The 18,964-nt window shown below is 41.1% G+C and overlaps 1 protein-coding gene across 1 annotated transcript; it reads right to left on the bottom strand.

Annotated features, from left to right (window-relative positions):
• Positions 1 to 16,489: 16,489 nt before the first annotated feature.
• On the bottom strand, positions 16,490 to 18,894 carry LOC142794740 (uncharacterized). The gene is made up of 3 exons (XM_075885937.1): positions 18,268 to 18,894; positions 18,159 to 18,201; positions 16,490 to 18,102 (listed from the first exon to the last, which is right to left on the bottom strand). The coding sequence occupies exons 2-3, from the start codon at positions 18,192 to 18,194 to the stop codon at positions 16,510 to 16,512; spliced, it is 1,629 nt and encodes a 542-aa protein (XP_075742052.1). The 5' UTR covers positions 18,195 to 18,201; positions 18,268 to 18,894; the 3' UTR covers positions 16,490 to 16,509.
• Positions 18,895 to 18,964: the final 70 nt, after the last annotated feature.

An 18,964-nucleotide genomic window follows, 5' to 3' on the forward strand; every position in this document is an offset into this window, starting at 1 on the left:
CTAACCTAACCTAACCTAACCTAACCTAACCTAACCTAACCTAACCTAACATAACCTAACCTAACCTAACCTAACCTAACCTAACCTAACCTAACCTAACCTAACCTAACCTAACCTAACCTAACCTAACCTAACCTAACCTAACCTAACCTAACCTAACCTAACCTAACCTAACCTAACCTAACCTAACCTAACCTAACCTAACCTAACCTAACCTAACCTAACCTAACCTAACCTAACCTAACCTAACCTAACCTAACCTAACCTAACCTAACCTAACCTAACCTAACCTAACCTAACCTAACCTAACCTAACCTAACCTAACCTAACCTAACCTAACCTAACCTAACCTAACCTAACCTAACCTAACCTAACCTAACCTAACCTAACCTAACCTAACCTAACCTAACCTAACCTAACCTAACCTAACCTAACCTAACCTAACCTAACCTAACCTAACCTAACCTAACCTAACCTAACCTAACCTAACCTAACCTAACCTAACCTAACCTAACCTAACCTAACCTAACCTAACCTAACCTAACCTAACCTAACCTAACCTAACCTAACCTAACCTAACCTAACCTAACCTAACCTAACCTAACCTAACCTAACCTAACCTAACCTAACCTAACCTAACCTAACCTAACCTAACCTAACCTAACCTAACCTAACCTAACCTAACCTAACCTAACCTAACCTAACCTAACCTAACCTAACCTAACCTAACCTAACCTAACCTAACCTAACCTAACCTAACCTAACCTAACCTAACCTAACCTAACCTAACCTAACCTAACCTAACCTAACCTAACCTAACCTAACCTAACCTAACCTAACCTAACCTAACCTAACCTAACCTAACCTAACCTAACCTAACCTAACCTAACCTAACCTAACCTAACCTAACCTAACCTAACCTAACCTAACCTAACCTAACCTAACCTAACCTAACCTAACCTAACCTAACCTAACCTAACCTAACCTAACCTAACCTAACCTAACCTAACCTAACCTAACCTAACCTAACCTAACCTAACCTAACCTAACCTAACCTAACCTAACCTAACCTAACCTAACCTAACCTAACCTAACCTAACCTAACCTAACCTAACCTAACCTAACCTAACCTAACCTAACCTAACCTAACCTAACCTAACCTAACCTAACCTAACCTAACCTAACCTAACCTAACCTAACCTAACCTAACCTAACCTAACCTAACCTAACCTAACCTAACCTAACCTAACCTAACCTAACCTAACCTAACCTAACCTAACCTAACCTAACCTAACCTAACCTAACCTAACCTAACCTAACCTAACCTAACCTAACCTAACCTAACCTAACCTAACCTAACCTAACCTAACCTAACCTAACCTAACCTAACCTAACCTAACCTAACCTAACCTAACCTAACCTAACCTAACCTAACCTAACCTAACCTAACCTAACCTAACCTAACCTAACCTAACCTAACCTAACCTAACCTAACCTAACCTAACCTAACCTAACCTAACCTAACCTAACCTAACCTAACCTAACCTAACCTAACCTAACCTAACCTAACCTAACCTAACCTAACCTAACCTAACCTAACCTAACCTAACCTAACCTAACCTAACCTAACCTAACCTAACCTAACCTAACCTAACCTAACCTAACCTAACCTAACCTAACCTAACCTAACCTAACCTAACCTAACCTAACCTAACCTAACCTAACCTAACCTAACCTAACCTAACCTAACCTAACCTAACCTAACCTAACCTAACCTAACCTAACCTAACCTAACCTAACCTAACCTAACCTAACCTAACCTAACCTAACCTAACCTAACCTAACCTAACCTAACCTAACCTAACCTAACCTAACCTAACCTAACCTAACCTAACCTAACCTAACCTAACCTAACCTAACCTAACCTAACCTAACCTAACCTAACCTAACCTAACCTAACCTAACCTAACCTAACCTAACCTAACCTAACCTAACCTAACCTAACCTAACCTAACCTAACCTAACCTAACCTAACCTAACCTAACCTAACCTAACCTAACCTAACCTAACCTAACCTAACCTAACCTAACCTAACCTAACCTAACCTAACCTAACCTAACCTAACCTAACCTAACCTAACCTAACCTAACCTAACCTAACCTAACCTAACCTAACCTAACCTAACCTAACCTAACCTAACCTAACCTAACCTAACCTAACCTAACCTAACCTAACCTAACCTAACCTAACCTAACCTAACCTAACCTAACCTAACCTAACCTAACCTAACCTAACCTAACCTAACCTAACCTAACCTAACCTAACCTAACCTAACCTAACCTAACCTAACCTAACCTAACCTAACCTAACCTAACCTAACCTAACCTAACCTAACCTAACCTAACCTAACCTAACCTAACCTAACCTAACCTAACCTAACCTAACCTAACCTAACCTAACCTAACCTAACCTAACCTAACCTAACCTAACCTAACCTAACCTAACCTAACCTAACCTAACCTAACCTAACCTAACCTAACCTAACCTAACCTAACCTAACCTAACCTAACCTAACCTAACCTAACCTAACCTAACCTAACCTAACCTAACCTAACCTAACCTAACCTAACCTAACCTAACCTAACCTAACCTAACCTAACCTAACCTAACCTAACCTAACCTAACCTAACCTAACCTAACCTAACCTAACCTAACCTAACCTAACCTAACCTAACCTAACCTAACCTAACCTAACCTAACCTAACCTAACCTAACCTAACCTAACCTAACCTAACCTAACCTAACCTAACCTAACCTAACCTAACCTAACCTAACCTAACCTAACCTAACCTAACCTAACCTAACCTAACCTAACCTAACCTAACCTAACCTAACCTAACCTAACCTAACCTAACCTAACCTAACCTAACCTAACCTAACCTAACCTAACCTAACCTAACCTAACCTAACCTAACCTAACCTAACCTAACCTAACCTAACCTAACCTAACCTAACCTAACCTAACCTAACCTAACCTAACCTAACCTAACCTAACCTAACCTAACCTAACCTAACCTAACCTAACCTAACCTAACCTAACCTAACCTAACCTAACCTAACCTAACCTAACCTAACCTAACCTAACCTAACCTAACCTAACCTAACCTAACCTAACCTAACCTAACCTAACCTAACCTAACCTAACCTAACCTAACCTAACCTAACCTAACCTAACCTAACCTAACCTAACCTAACCTAACCTAACCTAACCTAACCTAACCTAACCTAACCTAACCTAACCTAACCTAACCTAACCTAACCTAACCTAACCTAACCTAACCTAACCTAACCTAACCTAACCTAACCTAACCTAACCTAACCTAACCTAACCTAACCTAACCTAACCTAACCTAACCTAACCTAACCTAACCTAACCTAACCTAACCTAACCTAACCTAACCTAACCTAACCTAACCTAACCTAACCTAACCTAACCTAACCTAACCTAACCTAACCTAACCTAACCTAACCTAACCTAACCTAACCTAACCTAACCTAACCTAACCTAACCTAACCTAACCTAACCTAACCTAACCTAACCTAACCTAACCTAACCTAACCTAACCTAACCTAACCTAACCTAACCTAACCTAACCTAACCTAACCTAACCTAACCTAACCTAACCTAACCTAACCTAACCTAACCTAACCTAACCTAACCTAACCTAACCTAACCTAACCTAACCTAACCTAACCTAACCTAACCTAACCTAACCTAACCTAACCTAACCTAACCTAACCTAACCTAACCTAACCTAACCTAACCTAACCTAACCTAACCTAACCTAACCTAACCTAACCTAACCTAACCTAACCTAACCTAACCTAACCTAACCTAACCTAACCTAACCTAACCTAACCTAACCTAACCTAACCTAACCTAACCTAACCTAACCTAACCTAACCTAACCTAACCTAACCTAACCTAACCTAACCTAACCTAACCTAACCTAACCTAACCTAACCTAACCTAACCTAACCTAACCTAACCTAACCTAACCTAACCTAACCTAACCTAACCTAACCTAACCTAACCTAACCTAACCTAACCTAACCTAACCTAACCTAACCTAACCTAACCTAACCTAACCTAACCTAACCTAACCTAACCTAACCTAACCTAACCTAACCTAACCTAACCTAACCTAACCTAACCTAACCTAACCTAACCTAACCTAACCTAACCTAACCTAACCTAACCTAACCTAACCTAACCTAACCTAACCTAACCTAACCTAACCTAACCTAACCTAACCTAACCTAACCTAACCTAACCTAACCTAACCTAACCTAACCTAACCTAACCTAACCTAACCTAACCTAACCTAACCTAACCTAACCTAACCTAACCTAACCTAACCTAACCTAACCTAACCTAACCTAACCTAACCTAACCTAACCTAACCTAACCTAACCTAACCTAACCTAACCTAACCTAACCTAACCTAACCTAACCTAACCTAACCTAACCTAACCTAACCTAACCTAACCTAACCTAACCTAACCTAACCTAACCTAACCTAACCTAACCTAACCTAACCTAACCTAACCTAACCTAACCTAACCTAACCTAACCTAACCTAACCTAACCTAACCTAACCTAACCTAACCTAACCTAACCTAACCTAACCTAACCTAACCTAACCTAACCTAACCTAACCTAACCTAACCTAACCTAACCTAACCTAACCTAACCTAACCTAACCTAACCTAACCTAACCTAACCTAACCTAACCTAACCTAACCTAACCTAACCTAACCTAACCTAACCTAACCTAACCTAACCTAACCTAACCTAACCTAACCTAACCTAACCTAACCTAACCTAACCTAACCTAACCTAACCTAACCTAACCTAACCTAACCTAACCTAACCTAACCTAACCTAACCTAACCTAACCTAACCTAACCTAACCTAACCTAACCTAACCTAACCTAACCTAACCTAACCTAACCTAACCTAACCTAACCTAACCTAACCTAACCTAACCTAACCTAACCTAACCTAACCTAACCTAACCTAACCTAACCTAACCTAACCTAACCTAACCTAACCTAACCTAACCTAACCTAACCTAACCTAACCTAACCTAACCTAACCTAACCTAACCTAACCTAACCTAACCTAACCTAACCTAACCTAACCTAACCTAACCTAACCTAACCTAACCTAACCTAACCTAACCTAACCTAACCTAACCTAACCTAACCTAACCTAACCTAACCTAACCTAACCTAACCTAACCTAACCTAACCTAACCTAACCTAACCTAACCTAACCTAACCTAACCTAACCTAACCTAACCTAACCTAACCTAACCTAACCTAACCTAACCTAACCTAACCTAACCTAACCTAACCTAACCTAACCTAACCTAACCTAACCTAACCTAACCTAACCTAACCTAACCTAACCTAACCTAACCTAACCTAACCTAACCTAACCTAACCTAACCTAACCTAACCTAACCTAACCTAACCTAACCTAACCTAACCTAACCTAACCTAACCTAACCTAACCTAACCTAACCTAACCTAACCTAACCTAACCTAACCTAACCTAACCTAACCTAACCTAACCTAACCTAACCTAACCTAACCTAACCTAACCTAACCTAACCTAACCTAACCTAACCTAACCTAACCTAACCTAACCTAACCTAACCTAACCTAACCTAACCTAACCTAACCTAACCTAACCTAACCTAACCTAACCTAACCTAACCTAACCTAACCTAACCTAACCTAACCTAACCTAACCTAACCTAACCTAACCTAACCTAACCTAACCTAACCTAACCTAACCTAACCTAACCTAACCTAACCTAACCTAACCTAACCTAACCTAACCTAACCTAACCTAACCTAACCTAACCTAACCTAACCTAACCTAACCTAACCTAACCTAACCTAACCTAACCTAACCTAACCTAACCTAACCTAACCTAACCTAACCTAACCTAACCTAACCTAACCTAACCTAACCTAACCTAACCTAACCTAACCTAACCTAACCTAACCTAACCTAACCTAACCTAACCTAACCTAACCTAACCTAACCTAACCTAACCTAACCTAACCTAACCTAACCTAACCTAACCTAACCTAACCTAACCTAACCTAACCTAACCTAACCTAACCTAACCTAACCTAACCTAACCTAACCTAACCTAACCTAACCTAACCTAACCTAACCTAACCTAACCTAACCTAACCTAACCTAACCTAACCTAACCTAACCTAACCTAACCTAACCTAACCTAACCTAACCTAACCTAACCTAACCTAACCTAACCTAACCTAACCTAACCTAACCTAACCTAACCTAACCTAACCTAACCTAACCTAACCTAACCTAACCTAACCTAACCTAACCTAACCTAACCTAACCTAACCTAACCTAACCTAACCTAACCTAACCTAACCTAACCTAACCTAACCTAACCTAACCTAACCTAACCTAACCTAACCTAACCTAACCTAACCTAACCTAACCTAACCTAACCTAACCTAACCTAACCTAACCTAACCTAACCTAACCTAACCTAACCTAACCTAACCTAACCTAACCTAACCTAACCTAACCTAACCTAACCTAACCTAACCTAACCTAACCTAACCTAACCTAACCTAACCTAACCTAACCTAACCTAACCTAACCTAACCTAACCTAACCTAACCTAACCTAACCTAACCTAACCTAACCTAACCTAACCTAACCTAACCTAACCTAACCTAACCTAACCTAACCTAACCTAACCTAACCTAACCTAACCTAACCTAACCTAACCTAACCTAACCTAACCTAACCTAACCTAACCTAACCTAACCTAACCTAACCTAACCTAACCTAACCTAACCTAACCTAACCTAACCTAACCTAACCTAACCTAACCTAACCTAACCTAACCTAACCTAACCTAACCTAACCTAACCTAACCTAACCTAACCTAACCTAACCTAACCTAACCTAACCTAACCTAACCTAACCTAACCTAACCTAACCTAACCTAACCTAACCTAACCTAACCTAACCTAACCTAACCTAACCTAACCTAACCTAACCTAACCTAACCTAACCTAACCTAACCTAACCTAACCTAACCTAACCTAACCTAACCTAACCTAACCTAACCTAACCTAACCTAACCTAACCTAACCTAACCTAACCTAACCTAACCTAACCTAACCTAACCTAACCTAACCTAACCTAACCTAACCTAACCTAACCTAACCTAACCTAACCTAACCTAACCTAACCTAACCTAACCTAACCTAACCTAACCTAACCTAACCTAACCTAACCTAACCTAACCTAACCTAACCTAACCTAACCTAACCTAACCTAACCTAACCTAACCTAACCTAACCTAACCTAACCTAACCTAACCTAACCTAACCTAACCTAACCTAACCTAACCTAACCTAACCTAACCTAACCTAACCTAACCTAACCTAACCTAACCTAACCTAACCTAACCTAACCTAACCTAACCTAACCTAACCTAACCTAACCTAACCTAACCTAACCTAACCTAACCTAACCTAACCTAACCTAACCTAACCTAACCTAACCTAACCTAACCTAACCTAACCTAACCTAACCTAACCTAACCTAACCTAACCTAACCTAACCTAACCTAACCTAACCTAACCTAACCTAACCTAACCTAACCTAACCTAACCTAACCTAACCTAACCTAACCTAACCTAACCTAACCTAACCTAACCTAACCTAACCTAACCTAACCTAACCTAACCTAACCTAACCTAACCTAACCTAACCTAACCTAACCTAACCTAACCTAACCTAACCTAACCTAACCTAACCTAACCTAACCTAACCTAACCTAACCTAACCTAACCTAACCTAACCTAACCTAACCTAACCTAACCTAACCTAACCTAACCTAACCTAACCTAACCTAACCTAACCTAACCTAACCTAACCTAACCTAACCTAACCTAACCTAACCTAACCTAACCTAACCTAACCTAACCTAACCTAACCTAACCTAACCTAACCTAACCTAACCTAACCTAACCTAACCTAACCTAACCTAACCTAACCTAACCTAACCTAACCTAACCTAACCTAACCTAACCTAACCTAACCTAACCTAACCTAACCTAACCTAACCTAACCTAACCTAACCTAACCTAACCTAACCTAACCTAACCTAACCTAACCTAACCTAACCTAACCTAACCTAACCTAACCTAACCTAACCTAACCTAACCTAACCTAACCTAACCTAACCTAACCTAACCTAACCTAACCTAACCTAACCTAACCTAACCTAACCTAACCTAACCTAACCTAACCTAACCTAACCTAACCTAACCTAACCTAACCTAACCTAACCTAACCTAACCTAACCTAACCTAACCTAACCTAACCTAACCTAACCTAACCTAACCTAACCTAACCTAACCTAACCTAACCTAACCTAACCTAACCTAACCTAACCTAACCTAACCTAACCTAACCTAACCTAACCTAACCTAACCTAACCTAACCTAACCTAACCTAACCTAACCTAACCTAACCTAACCTAACCTAACCTAACCTAACCTAACCTAACCTAACCTAACCTAACCTAACCTAACCTAACCTAACCTAACCTAACCTAACCTAACCTAACCTAACCTAACCTAACCTAACCTAACCTAACCTAACCTAACCTAACCTAACCTAACCTAACCTAACCTAACCTAACCTAACCTAACCTAACCTAACCTAACCTAACCTAACCTAACCTAACCTAACCTAACCTAACCTAACCTAACCTAACCTAACCTAACCTAACCTAACCTAACCTAACCTAACCTAACCTAACCTAACCTAACCTAACCTAACCTAACCTAACCTAACCTAACCTAACCTAACCTAACCTAACCTAACCTAACCTAACCTAACCTAACCTAACCTAACCTAACCTAACCTAACCTAACCTAACCTAACCTAACCTAACCTAACCTAACCTAACCTAACCTAACCTAACCTAACCTAACCTAACCTAACCTAACCTAACCTAACCTAACCTAACCTAACCTAACCTAACCTAACCTAACCTAACCTAACCTAACCTAACCTAACCTAACCTAACCTAACCTAACCTAACCTAACCTAACCTAACCTAACCTAACCTAACCTAACCTAACCTAACCTAACCTAACCTAACCTAACCTAACCTAACCTAACCTAACCTAACCTAACCTAACCTAACCTAACCTAACCTAACCTAACCTAACCTAACCTAACCTAACCTAACCTAACCTAACCTAACCTAACCTAACCTAACCTAACCTAACCTAACCTAACCTAACCTAACCTAACCTAACCTAACCTAACCTAACCTAACCTAACCTAACCTAACCTAACCTAACCTAACCTAACCTAACCTAACCTAACCTAACCTAACCTAACCTAACCTAACCTAACCTAACCTAACCTAACCTAACCTAACCTAACCTAACCTAACCTAACCTAACCTAACCTAACCTAACCTAACCTAACCTAACCTAACCTAACCTAACCTAACCTAACCTAACCTAACCTAACCTAACCTAACCTAACCTAACCTAACCTAACCTAACCTAACCTAACCTAACCTAACCTAACCTAACCTAACCTAACCTAACCTAACCTAACCTAACCTAACCTAACCTAACCTAACCTAACCTAACCTAACCTAACCTAACCTAACCTAACCTAACCTAACCTAACCTAACCTAACCTAACCTAACCTAACCTAACCTAACCTAACCTAACCTAACCTAACCTAACCTAACCTAACCTAACCTAACCTAACCTAACCTAACCTAACCTAACCTAACCTAACCTAACCTAACCTAACCTAACCTAACCTAACCTAACCTAACCTAACCTAACCTAACCTAACCTAACCTAACCTAACCTAACCTAACCTAACCTAACCTAACCTAACCTAACCTAACCTAACCTAACCTAACCTAACCTAACCTAACCTAACCTAACCTAACCTAACCTAACCTAACCTAACCTAACCTAACCTAACCTAACCTAACCTAACCTAACCTAACCTAACCTAACCTAACCTAACCTAACCTAACCTAACCTAACCTAACCTAACCTAACCTAACCTAACCTAACCTAACCTAACCTAACCTAACCTAACCTAACCTAACCTAACCTAACCTAACCTAACCTAACCTAACCTAACCTAACCTAACCTAACCTAACCTAACCTAACCTAACCTAACCTAACCTAACCTAACCTAACCTAACCTAACCTAACCTAACCTAACCTAACCTAACCTAACCTAACCTAACCTAACCTAACCTAACCTAACCTAACCTAACCTAACCTAACCTAACCTAACCTAACCTAACCTAACCTAACCTAACCTAACCTAACCTAACCTAACCTAACCTAACCTAACCTAACCTAACCTAACCTAACCTAACCTAACCTAACCTAACCTAACCTAACCTAACCTAACCTAACCTAACCTAACCTAACCTAACCTAACCTAACCTAACCTAACCTAACCTAACCTAACCTAACCTAACCTAACCTAACCTAACCTAACCTAACCTAACCTAACCTAACCTAACCTAACCTAACCTAACCTAACCTAACCTAACCTAACCTAACCTAACCTAACCTAACCTAACCTAACCTAACCTAACCTAACCTAACCTAACCTAACCTAACCTAACCTAACCTAACCTAACCTAACCTAACCTAACCTAACCTAACCTAACCTAACCTAACCTAACCTAACCTAACCTAACCTAACCTAACCTAACCTAACCTAACCTAACCTAACCTAACCTAACCTAACCTAACCTAACCTAACCTAACCTAACCTAACCTAACCTAACCTAACCTAACCTAACCTAACCTAACCTAACCTAACCTAACCTAACCTAACCTAACCTAACCTAACCTAACCTAACCTAACCTAACCTAACCTAACCTAACCTAACCTAACCTAACCTAACCTAACCTAACCTAACCTAACCTAACCTAACCTAACCTAACCTAACCTAACCTAACCTAACCTAACCTAACCTAACCTAACCTAACCTAACCTAACCTAACCTAACCTAACCTAACCTAACCTAACCTAACCTAACCTAACCTAACCTAACCTAACCTAACCTAACCTAACCTAACCTAACCTAACCTAACCTAACCTAACCTAACCTAACCTAACCTAACCTAACCTAACCTAACCTAACCTAACCTAACCTAACCTAACCTAACCTAACCTAACCTAACCTAACCTAACCTAACCTAACCTAACCTAACCTAACCTAACCTAACCTAACCTAACCTAACCTAACCTAACCTAACCTAACCTAACCTAACCTAACCTAACCTAACCTAACCTAACCTAACCTAACCTAACCTAACCTAACCTAACCTAACCTAACCTAACCTAACCTAACCTAACCTAACCTAACCTAACCTAACCTAACCTAACCTAACCTAACCTAACCTAACCTAACCTAACCTAACCTAACCTAACCTAACCTAACCTAACCTAACCTAACCTAACCTAACCTAACCTAACCTAACCTAACCTAACCTAACCTAACCTAACCTAACCTAACCTAACCTAACCTAACCTAACCTAACCTAACCTAACCTAACCTAACCTAACCTAACCTAACCGAACCTAACCTAACCTAACCTAACCTAACCTAACCTAACCTAACCTAACCTAACCTAACCTAACCTAACCTAACCTAACCTAACCTAACCTAACCTAACCTAACCTAACCTAACCTAACCTAACCTAACCTAACCTAACCTAACCTAACCTAACCTAACCTAACCTAACCTAACCTAACCTAACCTAACCTAACCTAACCTAACCTAACCTAACCTAACCTAACCTAACCTAACCTAACCTAACCTAACCTAACCTAACCTAACCTAACCTAACCTAACCTAACCTAACCTAACCTAACCTAACCTAACCTAACCTAACCTAACCTAACCTAACCTAACCTAACCTAACCTAACCTAACCTAACCTAACCTAACCTAACCTAACCTAACCTAACCTAACCTAACCTAACCTAACCTAACCTAACCTAACCTAACCTAACCTAACCTAACCTAACCTAACCTAACCTAACCTAACCTAACCTAACCTAACCTAACCTAACCTAACCTAACCTAACCTAACCTAACCTAACCTAACCTAACCTAACCTAACCTAACCTAACCTAACCTAACCTAACCTAACCTAACCTAACCTAACCTAACCTAACCTAACCTAACCTAACCTAACCTAACCTAACCTAACCTAACCTAACCTAACCTAACCTAACCTAACCTAACCTAACCTAACCTAACCTAACCTAACCTAACCTAACCTAACCTAACCTAACCTAACCTAACCTAACCTAACCTAACCTAACCTAACCTAACCTAACCTAACCTAACCTAACCTAACCTAACCTAACCTAACCTAACCTAACCTAACCTAACCTAACCTAACCTAACCTAACCTAACCTAACCTAACCTAACCTAACCTAACCTAACCTAACCTAACCTAACCTAACCTAACCTAACCTAACCTAACCTAACCTAACCTAACCTAACCTAACCTAACCTAACCTAACCTAACCTAACCTAACCTAACCTAACCTAACCTAACCTAACCTAACCTAACCTAACCTAACCTAACCTAACCTAACCTAACCTAACCTAACCTAACCTAACCTAACCTAACCTAACCTAACCTAACCTAACCTAACCTAACCTAACCTAACCTAACCTAACCTAACCTAACCTAACCTAACCTAACCTAACCTAACCTAACCTAACCTAACCTAACCTAACCTAACCTAACCTAACCTAACCTAACCTAACCTAACCTAACCTAACCTAACCTAACCTAACCTAACCTAACCTAACCTAACCTAACCTAACCTAACCTAACCTAACCTAACCTAACCTAACCTAACCTAACCTAACCTAACCTAACCTAACCTAACCTAACCTAACCTAACCTAACCTAACCTAACCTAACCTAACCTAACCTAACCTAACCTAACCTAACCTAACCTAACCTAACCTAACCTAACCTAACCTAACCTAACCTAACCTAACCTAACCTAACCTAACCTAACCTAACCTAACCTAACCTAACCTAACCTAACCTAACCTAACCTAACCTAACCTAACCTAACCTAACCTAACCTAACCTAACCTAACCTAACCTAACCTAACCTAACCTAACCTAACCTAACCTAACCTAACCTAACCTAACCTAACCTAACCTAACCTAACCTAACCTAACCTAACCTAACCTAACCTAACCTAACCTAACCTAACCTAACCTAACCTAACCTAACCTAACCTAACCTAACCTAACCTAACCTAACCTAACCTAACCTAACCTAACCTAACCTAACCTAACCTAACCTAACCTAACCTAACCTAACCTAACCTAACCTAACCTAACCTAACCTAACCTAACCTAACCTAACCTAACCTAACCTAACCTAACCTAACCTAACCTAACCTAACCTAACCTAACCTAACCTAACCTAACCTAACCTAACCTAACCTAACCTAACCTAACCTAACCTAACCTAACCTAACCTAACCTAACCTAACCTAACCTAACCTAACCTAACCTAACCTAACCTAACCTAACCTAACCTAACCTAACCTAACCTAACCTAACCTAACCTAACCTAACCTAACCTAACCTAACCTAACCTAACCTAACCTAACCTAACCTAACCTAACCTAACCTAACCTAACCTAACCTAACCTAACCTAACCTAACCTAACCTAACCTAACCTAACCTAACCTAACCTAACCTAACCTAACCTAACCTAACCTAACCTAACCTAACCTAACCTAACCTAACCTAACCTAACCTAACCTAACCTAACCTAACCTAACCTAACCTAACCTAACCTAACCTAACCTAACCTAACCTAACCTAACCTAACCTAACCTAACCTAACCTAACCTAACCTAACCTAACCTAACCTAACCTAACCTAACCTAACCTAACCTAACCTAACCTAACCTAACCTAACCTAACCTAACCTAACCTAACCTAACCTAACCTAACCTAACCTAACCTAACCTAACCTAACCTAACCTAACCTAACCTAACCTAACCTAACCTAACCTAACCTAACCTAACCTAACCTAACCTAACCTAACCTAACCTAACCTAACCTAACCTAACCTAACCTAACCTAACCTAACCTAACCTAACCTAACCTAACCTAACCTAACCTAACCTAACCTAACCTAACCTAACCTAACCTAACCTAACCTAACCTAACCTAACCTAACCTAACCTAACCTAACCTAACCTAACCTAACCTAACCTAACCTAACCTAACCTAACCTAACCTAACCTAACCTAACCTAACCTAACCTAACCTAACCTAACCTAACCTAACCTAACCTAACCTAACCTAACCTAACCTAACCTAACCTAACCTAACCTAACCTAACCTAACCTAACCTAACCTAACCTAACCTAACCTAACCTAACCTAACCTAACCTAACCTAACCTAACCTAACCTAACCTAACCTAACCTAACCTAACCTAACCTAACCTAACCTAACCTAACCTAACCTAACCTAACCTAACCTAACCTAACCTAACCTAACCTAACCTAACCTAACCTAACCTAACCTAACCTAACCTAACCTAACCTAACCTAACCTAACCTAACCTAACCTAACCTAACCTAACCTAACCTAACCTAACCTAACCTAACCTAACCTAACCTAACCTAACCTAACCTAACCTAACCTAACCTAACCTAACCTAACCTAACCTAACCTAACCTAACCTAACCTAACCTAACCTAACCTAACCTAACCTAACCTAACCTAACCTAACCTAACCTAACCTAACCTAACCTAACCTAACCTAACCTAACCTAACCTAACCTAACCTAACCTAACCTAACCTAACCTAACCTAACCTAACCTAACCTAACCTAACCTAACCTAACCTAACCTAACCTAACCTAACCTAACCTAACCTAACCTAACCTAACCTAACCTAACCTAACCTAACCTAACCTAACCTAACCTAACCTAACCTAACCTAACCTAACCTAACCTAACCTAACCTAACCTAACCTAACCTAACCTAACCTAACCTAACCTAACCTAACCTAACCTAACCTAACCTAACCTAACCTAACCTAACCTAACCTAACCTAACCTAACCTAACCTAACCTAACCTAACCTAACCTAACCTAACCTAACCTAACCTAACCTAACCTAACCTAACCTAACCTAACCTAACCTAACCTAACCTAACCTAACCTAACCTAACCTAACCTAACCTAACCTAACCTAACCTAACCTAACCTAACCTAACCTAACCTAACCTAACCTAACCTAACCTAACCTAACCTAACCTAACCTAACCTAACCTAACCTAACCTAACCTAACCTAACCTAACCTAACCTAACCTAACCTAACCTAACCTAACCAACCTAACCTAACCTAACCTAACCTAACCTAACCTAACCTAACCTAACCTAACCTAACCTAACCTAACCTAACCTAACCTAACCTAACCTAACCTAACCTAACCTAACCTAACCTAACCTAACCTAACCTAACCTAACCTAACCTAACCTAACCTAACCTAACCTAACCTAACCTAACCTAACCTAACCTAACCTAACCTAACCTAACCTAACCTAACCTAACCTAACCTAACCTAACCTAACCTAACCTAACCTAACCTAACCTAACCTAACCTAACCTAACCTAACCTAACCTAACCTAACCTAACCTAACCTAACCTAACCTAACCTAACCTAACCTAACCTAACCTAACCTAACCTAACCTAACCTAACCTAACCTAACCTAACCTAACCTAACCTAACCCAACCCAACCTAACCCAACCCAACCTAACCCAACCCAACCTAACCTAACCTAACCTAACCTAACCTAACCTAACCTAACCTAACCTAACCTAACCTAACCTAACCTAACCTAACCTAACCTAACCTAACCTAACCTAACCTAACCTAACCTAACCTAACCTAACCTAACCTAACCTAACCTAACCTAACCTAACCTAACCTAACCTAACCTAACCTAACCTAACCTAACCTAACCTAACCTAACCTAACCTAACCTAACCTAACCTAACCTAACCTAACCTAACCTAACCTAACCTAACCTAACCTAACCTAACCTAACCTAACCTAACCTAACCTAACCTAACCTAACCTAACCTAACCTAACCTAACCTAACCTAACCTAACCTAACCTAACCTAACCTAACCTAACCTAACCTAACCTAACCTAACCTAACCTAACCTAACCTAACCTAACCTAACCTAACCTAACCTAACCTAACCTGCTGCTGCTGTTGTAGTAGATGAATGCAAAGCATTGACCAAGTACTCAGGATGTTAAGGTTTGTACGAGGAGTTTATTTTTGCCTTATGTAGTTTGCATCGAGTACAAAATTGTCATACAAGCGTATCAAAGACATGGGGTGCACTTTCTTGTCGTGACGTTTGAGCAAGGGACAAGCCTTCCACTTGTATCTCCACATGCGGTGGTTGAAGGCTTCGTCGTTCGGGAACACCTCGTTGTTGGACAGCACAATGACGGGTGTCCTTGTAATGGTCTGGTCGGGAGAGTACTTGACAGCCACAGAGTCTACATCGCCACCGAAGATCTTCTTTACTGTGTCAAAGGCGGCAGATTCGCAGTTGGGTTCGTTCCACAAGAGTATACGGCGACCCACTGTGTCTTGAAGGGGAAAGTTAGAGAAGCGGTTAAAGTTGCGGATAGTTCCTCTGTTTATATAGAAAGAGAGCACAGCATCAAAGAAAAAGTTTTTGCCAGCACTAGGAGGGGACACCACTTCCATACAGTTTTTTTTGGGCACAATTTTTTCGACGAGCTTATAGAGGTTGTTTACAAAGTCGGAAATTTCATTTTGGTTTTCATCGAATTGAAAGTTTAACAGTTCGAGCACGGCATTATACGAGTCCTCCACGGTCATGTAATAAGAACTTAAGTCACCGTGCGGAGCATCAAAGAGTGGTTGAGTATTTTTATACATTTCGATAAAGTCCAATGTTGTATAGCTACACATTTCGTCATTGAAGACTTGAATGGCCCTTTGCAAGTGCTTGTCATCGAGTCGAATAAATCTCATGTGGGGATCAGACAGCCACTTTGGTGTTCTCACAATGTTCGTTAGTGGTGATACGGGGTTCTGCCTGAGCCAGTCGTAGAGGGGTTCTTCCGCTGCTCTCTTTTGACGTTTTCTGGTTTTTGCTTGGTTACCCTCTCGTGAGCATAGCGAATGATTGTTTGGATTGCTTGCCGAACTTCCGGTTGCGTCGTTGCATGGAGTTGCACACGCAGGTTGCGTGTACAGTATTTCCAAAACTCTTGAGGATTCGTGTCCCGAATGGCTGCGTTGTCCCATATCTTCAGCTCTACAGTAAGCAGCCCAATCTGTTCTTCCCACTTTAAAGTATTCCAGGACTCGGGGGTGGCTATACAAATACTGGATAAGATGGAAGAAGTCCCAAGTGGTTGCGTTTGTAGACCAAATAGACGAGCGGTTTGGTCTTCTAGCGAAGCCACTGAATGCAACACATCGGCAGCTTCCGTTGCTCCAGCTACAGTCGTGAATGACGTGGACATGTGGGATGCTGGTTCCGTCAGTGTGAACGGAGATTGCTGTGAGTGCGTATTGTGTTGATCCGAGTTCGAATCGTTTAATAATTTCAATACAAATGTCCTGAGCCTCTCTGTCGTTTCTGGCGGGAAAGACATCGTGCACAATTCTTCTTCTTTTTGGAATGTCTTGTAGTTGCAGTGCCCACAGCGGAGGGGATTGTATATCTTCTGTAACTCTTCCTCGTGATGTTCCTGGTTGTTCATAGTGCGCTCTTGAAATACTGTCCACGCTTCTATAAGTTGTCTCAGACTCCTCCATGCTCTCATTAGACTGGCTGGGATTATTTTCGATGCTTGAATCAGCAAACTCTGTAGCTTCTCCCTGGATATATACTCATCGTCAGCAAAGAATATTTCTAGAATATAATGCAGTGGTACCTCGTCTTCGTCCTCATCGTAGTTTCTTTTCGACATGTTTTTTCTGAAATAATGCCACAGAGAATAAGCAACGCGTACGTACGGTTTAAGAAAACGTCCAAGGACTTACCGAATGTGGCAGGCGCTCTAGCAGCAGAAGGGCTTGTGGGCTACTGCAAAGTGCATGCGAGACGCGGCGTGTTATATATACACGCGAAGGAGGTCAGCTCGAGTCGGGGCCACGCGAAGGAGGCCAGCTCGAGTAGGAAGTAATTATCGTCCCGGCCGCGGAGAAAAGCAATTACGGAAGCGGCCGTGCAATTATGTTTTTCGCTCGGAAAGATAATGATACCCCTGGCGCGGAAAAGTAATTACCTGCTCGGAAAGATAATGACCCCTCCGAGGGGTGCGGAGCAATTATGGAAGCGGCGATGCAAAAGCAATTACGTTTCCTTGCTCGGAAAGATAATTACCCCTCCGAGGGGTGCGGTGTAATTACGGGAGCGACCGTGGAAAAGTAATTACCTGCTCGGAAAGATCGTGCCCGCGGAGCAATTGCGGAAGCGATCGTGCAAAGGCAATTACGTTTCCTTGCTCGGAAAGATAATGACCCCTCTTTGAGAGGCACGCAGTAGGAAAGCAATTACGGGGCCCCTCTGGCTCAAAAAGCCACCCGGACCGTCGAGAGCGGCCCCCTCTTGGGCCACAGGACGCATTTGTAGTTGTTATAGCCGCGCTTTTAGAGGCCGCGACGACCCAGTTTCGTTCACTTGGCTCCCTGCGAGACTCTGTGCTGCTGCTGCTGCTGCTTGGAAACATGCTGGTGA

This window comes from Rhipicephalus microplus, unplaced genomic scaffold (genome assembly GCF_043290135.1).
Source record: "Rhipicephalus microplus isolate Deutch F79 unplaced genomic scaffold, USDA_Rmic scaffold_490, whole genome shotgun sequence".
Taxonomy (NCBI): domain Eukaryota; kingdom Metazoa; phylum Arthropoda; class Arachnida; order Ixodida; family Ixodidae; genus Rhipicephalus; species Rhipicephalus microplus.